General features: G+C 41.0%; 1 protein-coding gene across 4 annotated transcripts in view; it reads left to right on the forward strand.

The window, feature by feature from the left end:
- The window catches only part of MACROD2 (mono-ADP ribosylhydrolase 2), a 2,649,380-nt gene that overhangs the window by 2,310,818 nt on the left and 319,364 nt on the right, over nucleotides 1–19,198 (forward strand). For all 4 annotated transcript variants that reach the window (XM_029593573.1, XM_029593571.1, XM_029593572.1 and 1 more), the window contains exon 9: nucleotides 4,693–4,774. In XM_029593573.1, coding sequence (XP_029449433.1) covers nucleotides 4,693–4,774 — 82 coding nt within the window. The remainder of the gene's footprint in view (nucleotides 1–4,692; nucleotides 4,775–19,198) is intronic.

Raw genomic sequence — 19,198 nt, forward strand, 5'->3', positions numbered from 1 at the left:
TGAAAGCACCATAACGCATGGTGCAATGCAAATCAGAAAAAGGGGAGGAGTTTGGGGCGGGATTTGTGGCCAAGTGGGCTGGCTTCACAATTTTGCGAAGCCATATCATGATTTTAACTACACCTTTTTCAATTGCATTATGCCATGTGATATGGCTTTATCATGCTTTGTGATGTTTTCACAAATAGCATTTTTAGTATTTAAGCTGCTGGAGAGCTAGCCTAGCTATCAGGGCCTGAGAGAGAGAGAGAGAGAGAGAGCCTAACCATAATGCCCTCATACAATGTTCTATCAACCTAGCTTGATGGACTCTCTACCTTGAGAGAGCATTGCCCAAATCTCATCTTTGGGTGAGTTTCCTCACTCCAAAGGTCATCAAATCTTCACAAGAGAGCACTGTTCTGTTGGTATGTCTCACTCTGAATGTCAAAGTGACCCCTAACCCCTACACGCCTACCTAAACCTCACTTCGAGTAACTATGTGGGACTCATATAGAGGTATAAATACCTACCTAGTATGTTGCATTATGGCTAGTCTCTCTCTCTCTCTCTCCCCCCCCCCCCCCCCCCAGTGGTTGTAGGTAGGAACTACAACAATTGTGGCACTTCAATTGTGTGCACAGTGGCAAATACACTTATATCCGGTTGGCTTTTAAAATCTGCTTGGCATGTGCTGGCCTATCATATTCGCGCATCCCCAAATTGATGCATGCATCGGGCTTTTAAAATTCACCTTTTAAATCTTTGTAACTAAAGTCCCAAGGAAAACAAGAGACAATCCCTTTTTAGTGAAAGCAGCTATCATATTGAATTGAAAATCTTCGATGTGGTGATGGTTAAAGCAGTTTGTTTCTATGTGTCAAGCTTACCCCAGGCCTTTGTTCAACAGGGCTTATACCTTTTCTGATGGCACATCCACCTCCTGCCTGACATTCATTTTGTGGAAATTACACATTCTGTTGACTATTAGGTGAATTGTCAAAGGAGTTATGCGTGTAAATGTAACATACCGTTGCAGCAATTTTCAAGCACCATTTACTTGAGTAAAATGCACTTTTATGAGTAAATCCTATGGACAATTCAATGGCATATATTGTAGCAATTTTCAAAGGCCCATTTACTCAAGTAAAGTGCATTTACATGAGTAAAATCCAGTTTTATGCACATAACTGCTTTCTAAAATCAGGCCTATGTGTGTTACTGATTATCTCGCTTTTGTTTCTGCAAGATTTTCAGCTCCTTGAGGAGGCAATTTTCAAACAGTCCACTTTGACTCAAATGCTCAGAGTACTTTTCCCCACTGATTGCTCCAAATCTGATAGGGAACATGTGTATATACTTTTCCTTTGAATATTACCATGAGTACTTTGTACTCATAGACTTTTACTACCGGTTTTTGTGCACATTATTATTTTTATGGAAAATGATATGTACAGATTATATTCTCATCCTGCCCAAACCACTCCCTGCCCTACCTTTAGCCAGGATTGAGGGAAAGCAATTTCAGACAGCCAGTTTACTTGGGTAAATTGCTATATGCCCATATAAATAGCTTTACAAATCGCCCTCTTAAGCTATAGCCCTAGTAAGGATCTTGATAATATCAAATTACCTGGTTTTTGGTTATCTTTATTCTTTTATGCATCTTATTTATATCTTTCTGTTCTGATTTGTCCTAATTTTTTTCTATGTTGTATGATCTTGCACCGATTTAGAATAAATAGCCTGCACCTATAGACTTGTGAGCCTGACTTCAGTGCCAGGACAAATAGTAGAAACTATTCTAAAGATCAAAATCATAGAGCATATAGAAAGACATGGTTTAATGGAACACAGTGAACATGGATTTACCCAAGGGAAGTCTTGCCTCACAAACCTGCTTCATTTTTTTGAAGGGGTTAATAAACATGTGGATAAAGGTGAACCGGTAGATGTAGTGTATTTGGATTTTTCAGAAGGCTTTTGACAAAGTCTCTCATGAGAGGCTTCTAAGAAAACTAAAAAGTCAAGGGATAGGAGACGATATCCTTTCGAGGATTAGAAACTGGTTAAAAGACAGGAAACAGAGAGTAGGATTAAATGGTCAATTTTCTCAGAGGAAAAAGGTAAACAGTGGAGTGCCTCAGAGATCTGTACTTGGACCGGTGCTTTTCAATATATTTATAAATGATCTGGAAAGGAGTACAATGAGTGAGGTTATCAAATTTGCAGATGATACAAAATTATTGAGAGCAGTTATTTATTTATTTATTTATTTATTTATTTATTTTGTGATTTATTTTTTTATATACCGCGGCATGTTAAAAACATCACCTCGGTTTACAATGAACAATCTATCAGCAACAGGCTTTACAATTAAATGAAATTAAGAGGAAACATTATAAATACCACATAAAACAAAACTATTAATTCACAAGCAGATTGGATTACATTGCAGGAGGACTTTGAGAGACTGGAAGATTGGGCATCCAAATGGCAGATGAAATTTAATGTGGACAAGTGCAAGGTGTTACTTTTAGGGAAAAATAACCCTGCTGTATTTACATGGTGTTAGGTTCCATATTGGGAGCTACCACCCAGGAAAAAGATCTAGGCATCACAGTGGATAATACTTTGAAATCGTCAGCTCAGTGTGCTGTAGCAGTCAAAAAAAGTAAACAGAATGTTAGGAATTATTAGGAAGGGAATGCTGAATAAAATGGAAAATGTCACAATGCCTCTGTATTGCTCCATGGTGAGACCGCACCTTGAATACTGTGTACAGTTCTGGTCGCCACATCTCAAAAAAGATATAGTTGTAATGGAGAAGGTACAGAGAAGGGAGACCACAATGATAAAGGGGATGGAACAGCTCCCCTATGAGGAAAGGCTGAAGAGGTTAGGGCTGTTCAACTTGGAGAAGAGACAGCTGAAGGGAATATGATAGAGGTCCTTAAAATCCTGAGAGGTCTTGAACGAGTAGATGTGAATCGATTATTTACACTTTCAGTTAATAGAAGGACTAGGGCGCCCTCCATGAAGTTAGAAAGTAGCACATTTAAGACTAATCAGAGAAAATTCTTTTTCAATCAGTACACAGTTAAGCTCTGGAATTTGTTATCAGAGGATGTGGTTACTGCAGTTAGTGTAGCTGGGTTTAAAAAAGGTTTGAATAAGTTTTTGGAGAAGTCCATTAACTGCTATTAATCAAATTGACTTAGGGAATGGCCTCTGTTATTACTGGCATCAGTAGCATGGGATCTTCTTAGTGTTTGGGTACTTGCCAGGTTCTTGTGGCCTGGTTTGGCCTCTGTAGGAAACAGGATGCCGGGCTAGATGGACCCTTGGTCTGACCCAGCATGGCAATTTCTTATGTTCTTATAGCCACACACCCTGTTTCTAAATATTTTCTCAGTGTCCATTCATGCTGTATATTAACTAAGGTGATGTCTGCATGTGATTCAGCTAAGGATCCACACATCACCGTTCATATTGACTTAGGCGTTGATTTTAAAAGAAGTGTTTGTGCGTCCATGTGTGCGGTTCCTGTGCACGCACATGGATGCGGCTATTTTATAATATGTACGCATCGGCATGCACATTATAAAATATAGTTTCTGCATGCACATGTGTGCTGGATTTTAAATTCAGCGCGTGCAAGTGCAGGCGGGTTGAAAGGGAGGGATTTTAAACAACGTGCGGCGACGCAATCAGGCCTAGACCATTTCCTTCCCAGTCCGTTCCAATTAAGGCGTGGACTATGTGGGAACTTTCCTATCTGCCTTCCTAGTCTGCCTCCCTTTTCCCCTCTCCCCTACCTGACCCCTAAAACCCCTTTCTGTACCTTTATTTTTTTTATTTTGGAACTTCATCTGATTAGATGAAGTGAGTTCCGGCCGGCATGCGCTTTACCAGGACAGGGCGTAATGGCCACTGTCCCGGCCGGCCCTCCTCCCTGCCCAGACCCCGCCCCCACCCCACTTTTTTTTTGATCACTCGGCACTTCTGCGCGTATCGGAGGTTACGCACATGGCCGCGTCCTTTCTAAAATGCACTCGGCACGTGCACAGTCCGGCCGCATGTGTAACCCTCGGTATTCACACGTGTGGGCCATCGAAAATTTGGGCATTAGATTTCATAGGTGACAATGGGTAGGCAGAAGAATATTTCAAATACTTTAATTACCATCATATCCTCAGAAATGAAATATAAATCTGTATTAAAAAGTTTGTGATATTTGGTTGTTTTGTCATGTGCTGTGCCCCATCACAGAAATACAAATTTTCTGGAAAAAAAGGGAACTCTAATCAAATTGGTATACATCCAACTGAATTATCTATACTGAATTCTCAACTTCACCTAAATTAAAGTGACATGAAACCTATTAATGCACGATGAAAATACTAACGTATATTGCAGATATGAATAAAGAGCTGTTTTCTTATCTATATATGCTTTTGTTATTCTAATAGTTATCCCTCAAGTGACTGCTTACGATTTTTTTAGCACTTGGACAGAATGCCTGATCAATTTTAGCACATTCTATAAAAACATGAATAGTTATAGAAAGTGAAGGCAGTTTTAAATGCACTAAGCTCTAAAAACAAACAGTAAATAAAGCATATGCTATTTTACAATATATTTGAGACAAAGTGCAATGCCAATCCCAAACATTGCTGATTGTAACACTATCATTATCATCGCTTCTTACAGATGGATCGCATCATCTTTTGTGTCTTTCTGGAAGTTGACTTCAAAATCTACAAGAAGAAAATGAACGAGTTTTTCCCTATAGGTAGGTGAACTGATGAACTGCTTTCTACATTTTTAAAGAAAAAACTCAAGATAAGTGGACATCCTTTTCTTTTCTCTCCTCGAGCCTACCCAAATTCCTTTCCACCAAAACAAAAATACATTTATGCGGCTAGCCCTGTGGCTTGGGCTGCAGCACTCCTTGCTGTGGTGTGGGGAATCCTAATTCAGATCTCTTGTTTCATAAAGGCAGAGGCAACATGTACAAGAGCAGAAAACTAGAGAAGGGAACAGCCATTATAACGGTGACCCTACCAGCCAACCAGTCGTACTAAGTGCACACTTCGGAGCAGGCCCACACACGCTTTGGGACTGTCAAAGGACATCCATGCTTCCTGGGCAATCTGTCTAGGGGTATCAGAGACCACCGTGGGGTCTTTCAAAGAGAAAGAAACCAACTCCCTCAACTTTACCCCACCCAAAAAAAAAAAAATCATAATGTATGATTTAAGGGATAGATATTCAAAAGATTCTAGCCAGCTAACACTGGGCATTAGCCAGCTAGACCTAACCTTTAGAAAATTTACCCAACACAGTTGCTAAAAAATATGTATTCTTTTTGCTGCATAAATAATAGGAATTACCAGGAGGTGTGTTCATGTTGTAGGAGAAAACTGTGTGCATATACTGGATTTTTCAATATATTCATGTATTTTTTTTCCCCATGTAAGTTACTTCACAGAAGTAGAAACAGTGTACATGGGTATTCTTAACTTTAAAAGTTTCCATTTGAAAGTCCATCTACATTTGCATGAATACTTTATAAGCTGCTTACTCAGAATTTACCCATAAATGCTGCTAAGTGAATTACATCCATGATACTCATAATATGGTTTGGAAGCCACATGTAGCTTCTTAAGGACTTACTATGGAATATTGAAATAATAGAACATTACAGAATTTAGTGGAGCTTATTCTTAAATATTAATTTTATAAAGAAGATAACATTTGAATATCACTGATACTTGGCCTGCTGATAAATTAACTCAATGATTGACAAATGTTGAAGATCAGAGAATTACGTTAACCTCAGCAGTACTAACCACTTGCACTGCTTGCCATCTCTTTCTTCAATAGTAATACTGGTGCAGATGCATTGTAATTGACAGATGGTCACCAAGGCCCAGTTCTATTGTTGAATTTGAATGCAAAACCTTAGCTCATTCAACACTAAAAGTGGTTCAAGGTCTCTCTCCAGAACACTTGGAGAATGCTATTCATTTGACTAATGTCATAGAAGGAAACAGATACCTAGAATATAAAGAATACCTAACGTGCTTTATAACACAGACCTTTCAGAAGTCTATTAATATAAATTTAGATATCATTAGTTGTACAATTCTTTGTTTCTGATTAATTATTTTCCTTTCCTCCACTGTATTTTCTTATTTAATGTCCTTGGTATTTCTATTATATTGTCATCAATGAACAAGTGTATTGACCTTTTGTAGTTGATGAATTCAACCACAATTAATCTGGTAGACCAGGCGTTTCCTTTCAGTTCTCTGATAAAATAATTTTTATGGGTCATTTGACAATCTGTGGTTGTTTTTTGAGTTTTCAACAGGAGTAGAATTGATGTCTGGTATATAATATAGTTCAGATTTTGGATTTGTCTGATTATTATTATTTTTCTCTTTATTTATTAACTACATTTTAAAGAGTAAGTGTAAAAAAATAGATGTGTGGGAAATATAAGGAATAAGAAAAATATCTTCTTAACATTTAAGTATCTTTACAGCAATACATATTTAACGCTGGGAGGGCGAAGTCTCTCCTAACCATGTTAAAATGGTGGCTAGCGTGACTCTCTCTACTCCATTTTTCCAGGTTTCCTTCTGGGTGGGAATATTTGGAAGGACTGGGCAGTTGAGTAGGGGAGGGAGACAGTCACTAAAGATCAGTGAACTCCTTTTTTCATTGTTGTCTACACACCCTTCTTTCTCCCCACCCCCACCCTTTTTTCCTCTTCCTTCTGGCCTTATGGAAGTTTTGTTTTAAATGGTTCCAGTGCGAGCTTTGGTTGGCTGCTTCCACGGCAATAGATGGGTGGGGCTGGGCGCAGCTTTAAAGATAAGCTGTACGGTTGAGCATCCCACAGAGTCTGTTCAGCAACATCCCAATGAGCAGAACATGGTGTCTGGTCCCTTACCCTGTACATGACCAAGAAATGGAGATGTTCAGCAAAATGCAGCAGCAGTGTTGGCAGCAAGATGAAATGGCTCGTGCATGGCAGCAGTGAAAATTTAGGCAGTGATTAGCTGGGAAGCACTTCCTCAATCATGGGCTCCGTTGGTGTCCAGAGCAGTTGAAACACCCCTCCTCACCTCCACAGGATAGAAGAATAGAGACCTGACATCAAAAGGTTGGAAAACTATGCTCTGCCACCTGAGCATGTGCAGTGTGACACTGGGGACCTTATTAATCCTGCTGTTGCATGTCCCAAGGCTTCAAGTTTAGGATTACCGCCAGTGGTAGTTCTTCCCCAGAAACATTAACAGACTCCACTCCAGGTGGCTCCAGGAGCTGATGCGGTACACCAGGGAAGGGTGCAAACACATCAGAACACAGCTCGTCCTCACAGGGCGTGGCTCCTGCACCAGTAGCAGTACCTGCAGGAAAGGGAGAACCACTTCAAGGGGCACAAGAGGGAAGTGAAAAGGTGCTGCATTGGGGGAAAGCCCAGACAAAAGTGTCAGATTAACAAACAAGGCAAGCAATGCCAGTGGAAGCTATTACGCTATAGTTGCCTTGGGGCATGATGTAGCAAACAAGGAGCAGCAGCCAGAGGAGGTGAGCAGTCATTTTCATTTGGAAGTACACCAGGGAATGCAAGAATTATCTGAAGCTTGGAAACCAGAGCAGTATGCTGGATTTACCAACAGAACATATGCAGGCTCCCATGGTGGTGAGTAGGGTCTCTTCGGATATTGGTTTGGAGATCCATTGAGAGATGGTTACAGCAGGGAGGCCTGGATAATCCTGGAATGGGGCGGAAGGGTGGATATGCTTGGAGTGACATGGGATGGTGGCCAGATGTGGCAGTTGGGGAGCTCACCTGAGCACCAGTGATCATCAGACAGCATGGTTCAATATCCGGAATAGAATAAGCCCTGAGTTTTGAATTTCACAAATACGTACTTTGTCAAAATGGGGACATACTTGGAGGAAGAACTGGAAGACTGGGAGAAAATGAGTGAGGTAGAACAACAGTGGGCCAAAAGGAGCTATTATAAAGGCAACAAATCTCTATATTAGAAAAGTAAACACGAGTACAAGGAAAAATAAATCAATATGGTTCTCTTAAGGAGGTGGATGAAAAAATAAAAGCAAAAAGAACAGCATTCAAGAAGTATAAAGAATCCCAAAAAAGGGAACACAGGGAAGAATACCTGTTAAAACTGAGGGAGACGAAGAAATAACTAAAGCAAAAGATCAAGCACAAGAAAGGATGGCCAAAGCGGTAAAGCGAGGTGACAAAACATTTTCAGACATATCAGAGAAAGAAGGGAGAACAAAAGTGGTATAGTAAAATTGAAAGGTGACGAGGATCTATGTACCGAGAGAGATGAAGAAATGGCAAAAATATTAAACAAATACTTTAGTTCGGTATTCACTAAAGAAGACCCTGGAGAAGGGCCACTGCTAGTTGATAAGACCGAAGATGGGGTAGACAAAACTCTGTTTACAGAAGAGAATGTATAGGTAAAACTAGGCAAACTGGAAGTGGACAAGTCCATGGGGCCAGATGAGATACATCCCAAGATAATGAGGGAGCTCAGAGAGGTGCTGCGGGTCCCCTGAAGGTCCTATTCAATAGATCTCTGGAAATGGGAGTGGTGCTGTTGGCTTGGGGAAGAGCGGTTGTGGTCCTGCTTCACAAGCGTGGTTGCAGAGAGGAGGCTGGAAATTATAGGCCAGTTAGCCTCATCTTGGTGGTGGGAAAATTAATGGAGACTCTGCTAAGGGAAAGGATAGTGAACTATCTACAATTGGGTAGATTGCTGGACCTGAGGCAGCATGATTCACCAGGGGAAGATCCAGTCAAACAAATCTGATTGATTTTTTTGATTGAGTGACTAGAGAATTTGATCAAGGAAGAGCACTCAATGTAATCTACTTGGATTTCAGCAAAGCTTTTGATATGGTGCCGCGTAAGAGGCATGTGAATAAAATGAGAAGCTTGGGAGTGAGTACTAAGGCGGTGGCATGGATTACAAACTGGTTGACTGATAGAAGACTGCATGTAATGGTAACTGGAACTTACTCTGAAGAGAGAACCATGTTAAGTGGAGTGCCACAAGGAATGGTATCGGGACCAGTTCTTTGTGAGTGACATTGTGGAAGAGATAGAAAGTAAAGTTTGTCTATTTGCATATGATACTAAGATCTGCAACAAAGTGGATACGCTTGAAGGAGCAGAGAGAATGAAAAGTGATTTAAGAAAGCTTAGAGTGGTTGAAGATTTGGCATCTGGGAACTTCAGATAACTTGTACAAAGTATTGATCACTTGCCTTCAACATGTCAGACTAATAAAAAAATATTTAATGAATTGGTATCGTATGGTAAATCAGTAGTCATCATTCTGGCTGATAGGTTTGTCATAATCATTTACCAGTGCCTCCACTACCACATCTTTACACAGCCCACGTGACTTACAGCAGCATGTGAATATTCTCTTTTTTTAAAAATGTTTGCTATGCAATAAAATTTCTTTTTTTAAATTAAAAAAAATTATCTCACTTGTGTATAATCGTGAGAAATTTTTGTTGCCATATTTTAAATCCTTAATCTAATTCAAGTTCAGGTTCACAGCTGTCAGGCTTCTAAATGAAATCTCGCTGGACAACACAAATGCCCAAACCTGAACTTGAATCAAACAAATCATCAGCTCAGTGTGCTGTGGCGGTCAAAAAAGCAAACAATGTTAAGAAATTATTAGGAAGGAAATTGCAAGTTAAATGGAGGATGTCATAATGCCTCTATATCGCTCCTTAGTGAGATTGCACCTTGAATACTGTGTACATTTCTGGTTGCCGCATCTCAAAAAAGGTATAGTTGCGATGGAGAAAGTACAGAGAAGGGCAACCAAAATGATAAATGGCATGGAACGGCTCCCCTATGAAGAAAGGCTAAAGAGGTTAGGGCTGTTCAGCTTGGAGAAGAGATGGCCGAGGGGGGATATGATAGAGGTCTACAAAAGCATGAAAAGCCTTAAATGGGTAAATGTGAGTCTGTTACTTAATCTTTCAGATAATACAAGAATAGGGGGCACTCCATGAAGTTAGCAAGTAGCACATTTAAAACAAATTGGAGAAAATTCTTTTTCACTCAAAGCACAATTAAGTTCTGGAATTCATTTCCAGAGGATGTGGTTAAGGCAGTTAGTGTAGCTGGATTTCTAAAAGGTTTGGCAATGTTCGTGGAGATGTCCATAAAATGCTATAGGGAATAGTCACTGCTTGTTGCATGGCATCTATTTAAAGTTTGGGTATTTGCCAGGTACTTGTGCCTTGGATTGGCCACTACTAGAAATAGGATACTGTGCTTGATGGATGCTTGGTCTGACCCAATATGGCATATCTTATGTTCTTATGTCCTGAGCCATGTTTGAGCTGGGGTATTGCTCAGTTCCAGTGCACCCCTTGCCTGCTAGGGGTGCACTGGAACTGAGCAATACCTTGCCTGCTAGGGGCTATTTTTTCCTTTGAGCAGAAAGTTTTTCCGAATTTTGGTTGTGCTCAGATGAATCCTGTTCCTGCTGTTGAGACAAACCCCATAACTGAAGGATAGGAGGGAGAAGACCTGTATATACTTTTCCAGCCAGTGAGAGGACTACAGTGACTCCTCACCCAGTGGAGTTGTGTTTGGTTAGGAGGTTTTTATTGTACCACTCCTCCCCACTGGGAAGCTGGGCTGTGAAAGCCCTGCTAGTATCCAGCAAAGGGCCTTTTTCCCTAAGAAATCAACTGCAGAGGGAGTTCAGATCAGTAGGGGACCCCAACCAGATCTCCACTGTGCTGGAACGCAGGACACAAGCTGGGGACATCCGAGACTCTATTGGACTGCAGGTACGATAGGTTTTCAGGAGTAAGAGGACCCCCCTCAATAGGTTTCCCTTCCCAGCTGGGGCACTGCCCCCCAGATTAGTACGGGGAAGCTTCTCCTAGAGAGTAGTGAAAAGGACACCTACAAAGAGTAAAGAAGAAAGTAGTCCAGCTTGTGAGCGCTCAGTGGAGCACAATTGTGAAGTGAACAAGAAACACATTGGTTGAACATTATTTTAAGTCTGTTAAATCAAAGTAAACATTTCTGTTGAACATCCACTCTCTGTCCTGCCCATTCCTAGAATAACAAGACCAATAAAAGGGACAGTCGCACACCTCAGGGAGGATTTCAGTTCACCGCATGGGCATAAAAAGTTAAGCCTTTCCCCATAGAAAGAATGCACTCCATGGGACTTGGTAAAACTGGAGAAGTGGCAAAAGAAGATAGCCCCAAGAGAAATTCTGTGAGTCCTTTGGATAAAGCATAATCCATGGAGAAAGGGTTACAGCAAGAAAAAAAGCTTAATATAAGTCATATATTTTAGTTCCTTTGCCAAGCCACTCTGTAAAAGCCCTCTCATTATTTTGAAAGATTTTTTTTTTTTACCATAACAAGTAAACAGCAAAAGGCCTCTTAAAATGAAATCATAAATGTTTATCTTACTGTGCCTATGCCACAATGTGCTGCAGGATGCTTGCAAATAAAGGAGCTATTAACTTCTTCACTAAGTTCAGAAATTCATTGAAAGCACTGTAGAATACCAAGCAATCTTTCCAGGCTGGAGACACAGACACACTCACTGACTCCAGCCTTTTCTTCATGTACTTTCAGCTTTATTTACCACTTCCAGCTTACAAAGAATAGTATACTGCCTAACGTCTAGACAGTGTATTCACAAACCTTCACCAGAGTGGGACAGGAACTCCTATTCCTGGAGATGTGGGGCCTCCTGATCCCAGCTGGGCTTGTATATTTAGTCTCCTCCCAGCAGGGTCCTGCCCATATGGCTCTCTACCTCTCTGGGAATTAAAGGCAACTAGGCTAAATGCTTGATCCTGCACAGGTTAAGGAGGGGAAACAGGGTTACTTCCTCACAGGCATATCCCTGAACAGGGATGTTGCCAATTCCTTCCCCTAACATCGCGCATCTAAATAATGTAAGGGAAAGAACTATCTCTATTGCTGGACCCCAACTATGGAACTCTATTCCACAAGAATTACAATTAGAAGCAGACATCTAATTATTTAAAAAGGGCATTAAAACTTGGCTTTTTAAACAAGCCTTCCAAGAGCTGTTAACATAATGATTTCAAACTACTGATTTTATACCAAGGTAATGTATATATTTTTTTATTTTATTATCTCTACTCTTACTATACTGCCTCTCTAATTGTTTAAAATTTTAAGATTATTTAGTCTACTATTTTAGTTTACTATTTTATTTATTTACATTATGAAGCTATGTATCTACGTGCTTTCTTCCTATAGAAATGCAAATATTTTTAAATGAATATTTGCTAACTACTGTAAACCGATTTGATATGCTTGCATGAAAAGTCGGTATATTAAAATTATTAAATAAATAAAATAAAAATAAAAAAGAATAATTTCCCCATATATTAACATGAACCTTTTTAACACCTCTTCTTTTATGCTCCCACATTATTTTTCACACTTACAAGAAAGCATCTGCAGAAGGTCATCCTTTTTTGCTTGTACATTCTGGAGACCTATCTTGTTTGCATATACCATTTAGTGCATATTCTCCAAAGATGGAATAGCTTATACCTTTTGTTCTTATCAAATTCTATGTGTAGTTGTTATATGTTCATGGACATAAGACTGAAATTTTGCATTAGGAAGTAAGGTGCAAATTTAAGACTGTGAACAGCAGTGGTACTTTACAAGTTTTCCCACTAACTTTTGCCAATTAATGCTAATCAACATGCAATTTGTCATCTTCTAAAACTGCTGCTGTGTTAATTTCTACTGTTTCCCACCAGTTCAGAATTTGGATGTTTCTTTCCTTGATCTTTGCTGTTGCATCTGAAGAGGGGAGCTATATGGCTTTCAAAGCTTGTGAACTGCAGCTCTGCACTATATTAGGTTACCGCACACTGAGATAAGGATGATGTTGCCTGGATATAAATTATAGTTAAGAGTATATATAATATATATCCGCGTTTGTTTAAAGTGATAAAGTTGAAATTTGTTTGGAGGTTGTGGTACCTTCTACATGCCAACGAAAAAAATTATGCAAAAATCTGTGAGAAAGGTTAAGGAAAATAGGGTGCGCTGTCGTACAAGCAAGCAAGCTTTGACAGCTAGAAGCTGGGATACATACTTTCAGTGTAGGCAAGAACAGATGGGTAGTCTAGATGGGTCAATTGGTCTTTATCTGCTGTCTTCCACTACATTACTGTGTAAGAAAGTAAACAACCGAGCTGGAGGTCCAATAAAATGATGTTTGGTGAAGTGTGAGGAAATCGTACAAAAGAACCGAAATAGTGCAAGACAGTAAAAGAAAAATCGACAGAATAAATTCTGCAAGCAAACACTTGTCCTAAAAGTGCTATGAAACTTCTGCTTGATTCTTAAAATTAACATTTTTGGGCAAATATTCCATATTATTTTTGCACAAAGCTTTGCTAGCTCAGCTTTTCTGTAATTTTTTTCACTTGCAAAAATGGTAAAAAATTGGCAAAACATATTTTGTTTCAAAATGGTGCAATGTAACCTGCAGACTGTTTGCACTTTTTTGCTCCACTTTTGCCCAAAATATAAATTTGGGCCCAAATGTGGTATTCTGGGCCAGTTTAGAAGCTATCTTTTAGAATTTTCATTGTAAGGTCATTGATAAACTAGTCCAACTTAGTAAAATGTCATATTCATTGAATATCCCCTTCATTCTTTCATTTTGCCTTGAGTGATAAGTGAGTTTAAACTTAATAGAAGAGTAAAACAGAAAGGGGAACATCTTTTCTTTTTATCTCTTTTGAAAAATATTCCTTCCATATTTACTGTGTATAAGAATAGTTTGATCAGGATAATAAATTATCCAATCTCTTAGTCAAAAGAATGTTTTCGGTATGACCCTACATAGCCTCCAGCAAATATTTATTTTATTCAACTAGGAAATTCAGATAAGGGGAGCATAAATTTCTATGAACAGATTTATTTTATTCTTGCCTGCGAGAAACATTAGGCTTGAAATAAGTGAGTGTGGTGGTACATTTCTGGTATATCGCTATTATTAATTGAATCTTACAAGCATTATAGTATATTTATTTTCCTTTAAGAAAGGTACGACTCTAATTTATTTATTTTTTCTGCTGATGCATCAGCATTTATTTTAATCCCTCAGAGATAATACAGCATTCATTACGGATGATATAATGAAGAAGTTTGGGCAGTGTATGGAGATTTTTTAAAAAGTATTTTTAGTCTAGAGCCAGTGGGAATACAAATCCAACATGACAACTTAGTAGAAACATTTGAGACTACTATATACAGTAATTGCAATTATTTTTAGTTATTAATTGTACTTTTTGTTTTCTCCGTATTGCTTACAGATTAATGGATTTTTCAAGTGAAATGCTTATATAACCTATCTTTCGAAATAAAGAAAATGGGATGTTAGATTGTCTAGAAATTCCTGTCAAAATGGATTAATATTATTTTCTTTCAGTTTTCCTTGTCTTATTAATATATTCTCTACAATTCAAAATTTGATTTTGTAAGGTTGGTCCACTGAACCTTGCAGAAAGTTTCTAGTTCAATTCCTGAGTTGGGTCTTCCACTCCCCAGGTCGACCTGGGCAATCACAGCTCCCATGTGGAAAAGAGTTGTGCCCATTGTTGTGGAGCGCTAGGAGCAGTCCACTTACCGGGAGATGTGTGTTCTTGGGCCACGGCTCGACCCCAGAGGAACTCCGAAGAGGTGCCGCGGTAGGCGAGGCATGTCCGAGCATGGGCTGGACGAGAACGAGGCTAGACTGAAGACAGATGATTGGAGATACTGACCCTCCTCCGGACCTGCACGCTTCGGAAGACCAACAACGCAATGATGGTCTTATGAACAGTCCTCTGACCGTTCCAAGCCCTTTCGGTCCTGCCGCAGGGTACGGCAAGAAGCGGCAGGCCGGATGGAGACCAGGACAGCAAAGACCGGAACATGGAGATACAGACAAGACTCCGGAACGAGGTACTTGGATGCACAGATGAGACTCAGGAATGAGGTACAAGGCTTTCAGAAGACTCAGGACCTAGGTACAAGGCTTTCAGAAGACTCAGACTGGATTCAAGGTATTTTGAAGACTTAGGCAACTACTGGGTTGAGACTGCGATACACAGTCCACCCGCGGGACTGGTCACGGACCACGCTGGACTTGAAGAGCCTCTAGACGAGAAGTGGAGCAAGGAAGAGGAACATGTCTCAGAAGCTGTAGAGGCCTGCACCGAGGCGCGCCCTACTCAGCCGTCAGTGGCTGGTCGCGGACCACGCTGATGGTACAGGTTCTGGCAGAGTCTTTGGCACGGACGGAGCAAGCACAAGGGACTCCGTAGACCAGGGACAAGTACAGAAGCGGAAGTCTCCCGGAGGCTTGTGCTGCAGAAGTGAGGAAGGCATTGCACCATGAAGCGCCCTACAAAGCCCGCCCATGGGGCTGGTCGCAGACCACGACATGGCATGCCAGGAAGTGTGGCTCGAGGAACCAGGGGTTCAGGACAACTGGACAGGATCACGGACATCAGGATCAGGAGAACCAACATCTGGACTGGAACATAGAGTACAGGATCAGGAGACAGACCTCAGGGCTGGATCACGGCAGGAACAGCAGGCGGACATCTGGACAGAAACATGGACATCAGGACAAGACGAGGAGCTCCAACGAAGAACAGGAAACACAGGACCTTGAAGAAGTGCTGGAACAAGGATGACTCCTGGAGCGAAGGACAGCAGGATCTCAGGAGTGACCAACTCCTTGCGAAGGCAAAGCTGGAATGGACGCTGAGCCCTTTTGTAGGGCTGAAGAGGACAACGCCCAGGGAGGGGTCAGCAGGGGGCTACACTTGGCTGGCTCTTGAAGAACAGGAGAGGGGCACGCACCCGCGCCTTAGGAGAGCTGGAAGAAGAGAGAGCTGGAAGCTGGTGGCATCCTCAGCCACGTGGAAGGCCCGAGGAAGCAAGGCAGGCAGCGGAGCAGCCCTGCCCTGAAGCTGGAGAAATGGCAGGTTGCAGGAGTGGCTCCCAGCTGTGAAGACTGAAGCTGGAAGGCTGTAGGAAGAGAAGAAGGGCTGGCTGCAAGAAGAGCAGGGAGCTGCAGGCACCGGCAGGGATGGCCTCCCTGCCGGGCAAGGACTCGAGCAGCAGCAGGAACCGGCAGGGACGGCCTCCTTGCCGTCTGAGGACCTCGGGAGCGGCTGAGCTCGTCGGGGAGAGCAGAAGTGGCAGCGGCTGTCCCGGCCACGAGGGAGAGCCCTCGGCGGCCCGACCCCGCCGCGCAGGGCCGGAGCAGCCGGGGAGGATCCTGATGACAGCGGCACACCCGCCGCGATGGAGACAAAGAAGTCAGCGGCTCGACTGGCCGCGAAGGTAAGGAGCCTGCCCGCGCTCCTCGCGGGCAGGACCGCAACACCCATTGCTTAAAGATGACACCTAGTGGCTAGATTCAGGGTTCATTTTTGCAGGGCTCAGGAGGGAGTCCTGTGGATGGCTATGTTGGGATGCGGAGGCGGCAGTGGTGGGGCGGCTTAACAAACATAGAAGAAAAAATCCAAGGCACGTTGTGAATAAAGGCTTATGTTGCCAGATCCTGACCCTAGTTCCATTATTGAGATGAAAATACAAAGATACAGGAGGAAACTTCCAGTTTAAAAAAAATTGGTTTTACTAAATGGACATCTGTTTATTAAATAACCATATGGACAGACACTACAAATTAGACATTGTCTGTACAAAGGATCATAGTAATCAGTCTAATCAGCATGTTATCTTTAAACAGTCACAAGCTGTATAAATATTTCATTGCCAAACAACTGCTTTGAACCTTATTGAATAAAGATTTTTTTTCCATAGACGCAGGAATGGTAACTTTTAAACAGGCAGGCAGGTGAACATGTGTGAGTGCTTGTCGGCCCGTGCCCAGGGATGCGGCCATTTTATAACATAGGCACGTATATGTGCACATATTATCAAATAGGCTGGGCGCACACCATTTTAAGTGGGCGCGTGCCTCTGAGCGCAAATGCTAATTCTTCCGCATAAGTGGGGGGATTTTAACAGCCACGCATGCTCATACCATTGGCCATTTTCCCAGTTTCTTCCCAGGTAACCCAAATAAGGGATAGGATTTCTTAACAACCCTAGTTAAATAGCCTCTCTTCTCCCCTGTTAGACCCAACCCTCAAAACACTGCTATTCTTATTTTTTTGTTGTTTTATGAATTACAAGTCATCCATAGCAGAAGTAAAGTTGCACAGCAGGGGACCCCGGCGTGCGCTTGTGTGCGTAAGTATTTATATGCCATACCCATGTCCCACCCCTTTTTTTGAAAAATAGTTTTGTGTGCGCACTGGGAAATATGTGTTTATCCGGGTAGCATTTAAAATCCGCTCGCTGCACACCTGCCCGACATATTTGCATATCTCTCAGTTTTGGCACGCGTTGGGCTTTTAAAATTCACCTTTCAATGGAGAAAATCTTTTGTTTCTTACATTTTCATTGGATAATTTAAATAGAAATGAGGCTATATTTAACTCTTTGCTCTATTTATCCAGTGAAGTAAGAGCAAGAAAAACATTACAATGTAACAGGGGATAATTATCTGCTCCATACAGTATACCTTTCATGCAGGTTGAGACATGAGACCAAAGACCAAATAGCTCACTGAGAATTATTGTAACATAAATTGGAAATCTTGAGGTCCATTTTCAGTAAGCTGACGAGCAGGTAAATTATCCAGGTAAAGTTATTCATGAATATTCAGTAGAACTTACCAGGTAAGAGTTCCACTGAAATACCCAGATAGTTATCTGCATAACTTTAGGCCACATATTTTCCCAACCAGTCTTAACCAGTTAACTTTGTTCAGGCAATGTAGAAACCAGACAAAGTAAAACCATGCCTCAGGAATGCCCCCAGAACCACTTCTTTTTACCGAGGAAAATCTTATGCAGGTAATGAGTTGCCCATACAAAATTTAGTTGGGGATCAAGGAAACATGTTCAAATCTAGGGCTTTGTCTGCCCCAAAATTATCCAGATGTATCCTTTGAATATCAACCTACTTTATTTTATTTATTTATATAAATCCATAAATTACACTATATTTCCAATATATTGTTCAATGTGGAGTACATAATTACAATCATAAAATATATCAATTCATATAACAAACAATCATAATTAAATTATACACACAAATATTAAACACATTTCATGTGAATTATACATTAACTCATTTGTTAAAAGCTTCGGTAAAAAATAGTGAGGTAGATATTGAAAGTTGGCCGTGTAAGTAACTTAGGCCTAGATTTATCATTTTGCGAAAGGCTCCTGGTAAGAGAGAGAGATACCCTTTATAAGGCTCTCATATCAGTAAACAATTTATACCACTGTAAGAGGGCTAACTAGTAACTTGGGTTAATGTTTTGGTGGTGGGCTATGTTTTGGGGTATAGTTTTACATGCACAGACAGAGATACCAATAGTCCAGTAGACAGTGAAGATTTTATGTGATTTGGAGTGATGAATGGTACACAAAGATGAGATTTCTATAATGTACTCTCGATCTAGCATGATGCACTCTCTACCAAGCTGCTGTCAAGCTAGGTCGAGAGTACATTTTACAAATCTCATCACCTTGCGTTCAGAATGCCTCGTATTACAATGATATAAAAATTGACTTATATGTGTGCCTCCCCAGAGTTATGCTCTCTCTCTCTCCCTTCTCTCTTCCCTCTCCCCTGTCTGAAACAGGATTTGTGATAAATCCCGTTTCGGCCGTAACGCACAGCTGTCGTAGTCATAACGCTGGGAAAAAAGGTGTAGTTATTTCCGGCATTAAATCCCATGATATCATCTGTTACATTATCGCACGCAATGTTAAGCACCCCTCATTTTCATTTACTCTGCCCAAACTCATCCCACTTGAATACATTTTTCAAATTTGCATGCGCATCTCGAGATGCGTTGTTCATCGCATGTGTTATGGTGTTATCGCGGGCATTAGGGCCCTAACATCTGCAATAAGTCCCTAACGCAATTTGATAAATGACCCCCTTAGCCGATTAGAACTTAGCCAGCTAAATTATGATGTTATTCAGCAGCATGGCAAAACTGCTGAATATATATATATA

This window comes from Rhinatrema bivittatum, chromosome 3 (assembly GCF_901001135.1).
Source record: "Rhinatrema bivittatum chromosome 3, aRhiBiv1.1, whole genome shotgun sequence".
Lineage (NCBI taxonomy): Eukaryota > Metazoa > Chordata > Amphibia > Gymnophiona > Rhinatrematidae > Rhinatrema > Rhinatrema bivittatum.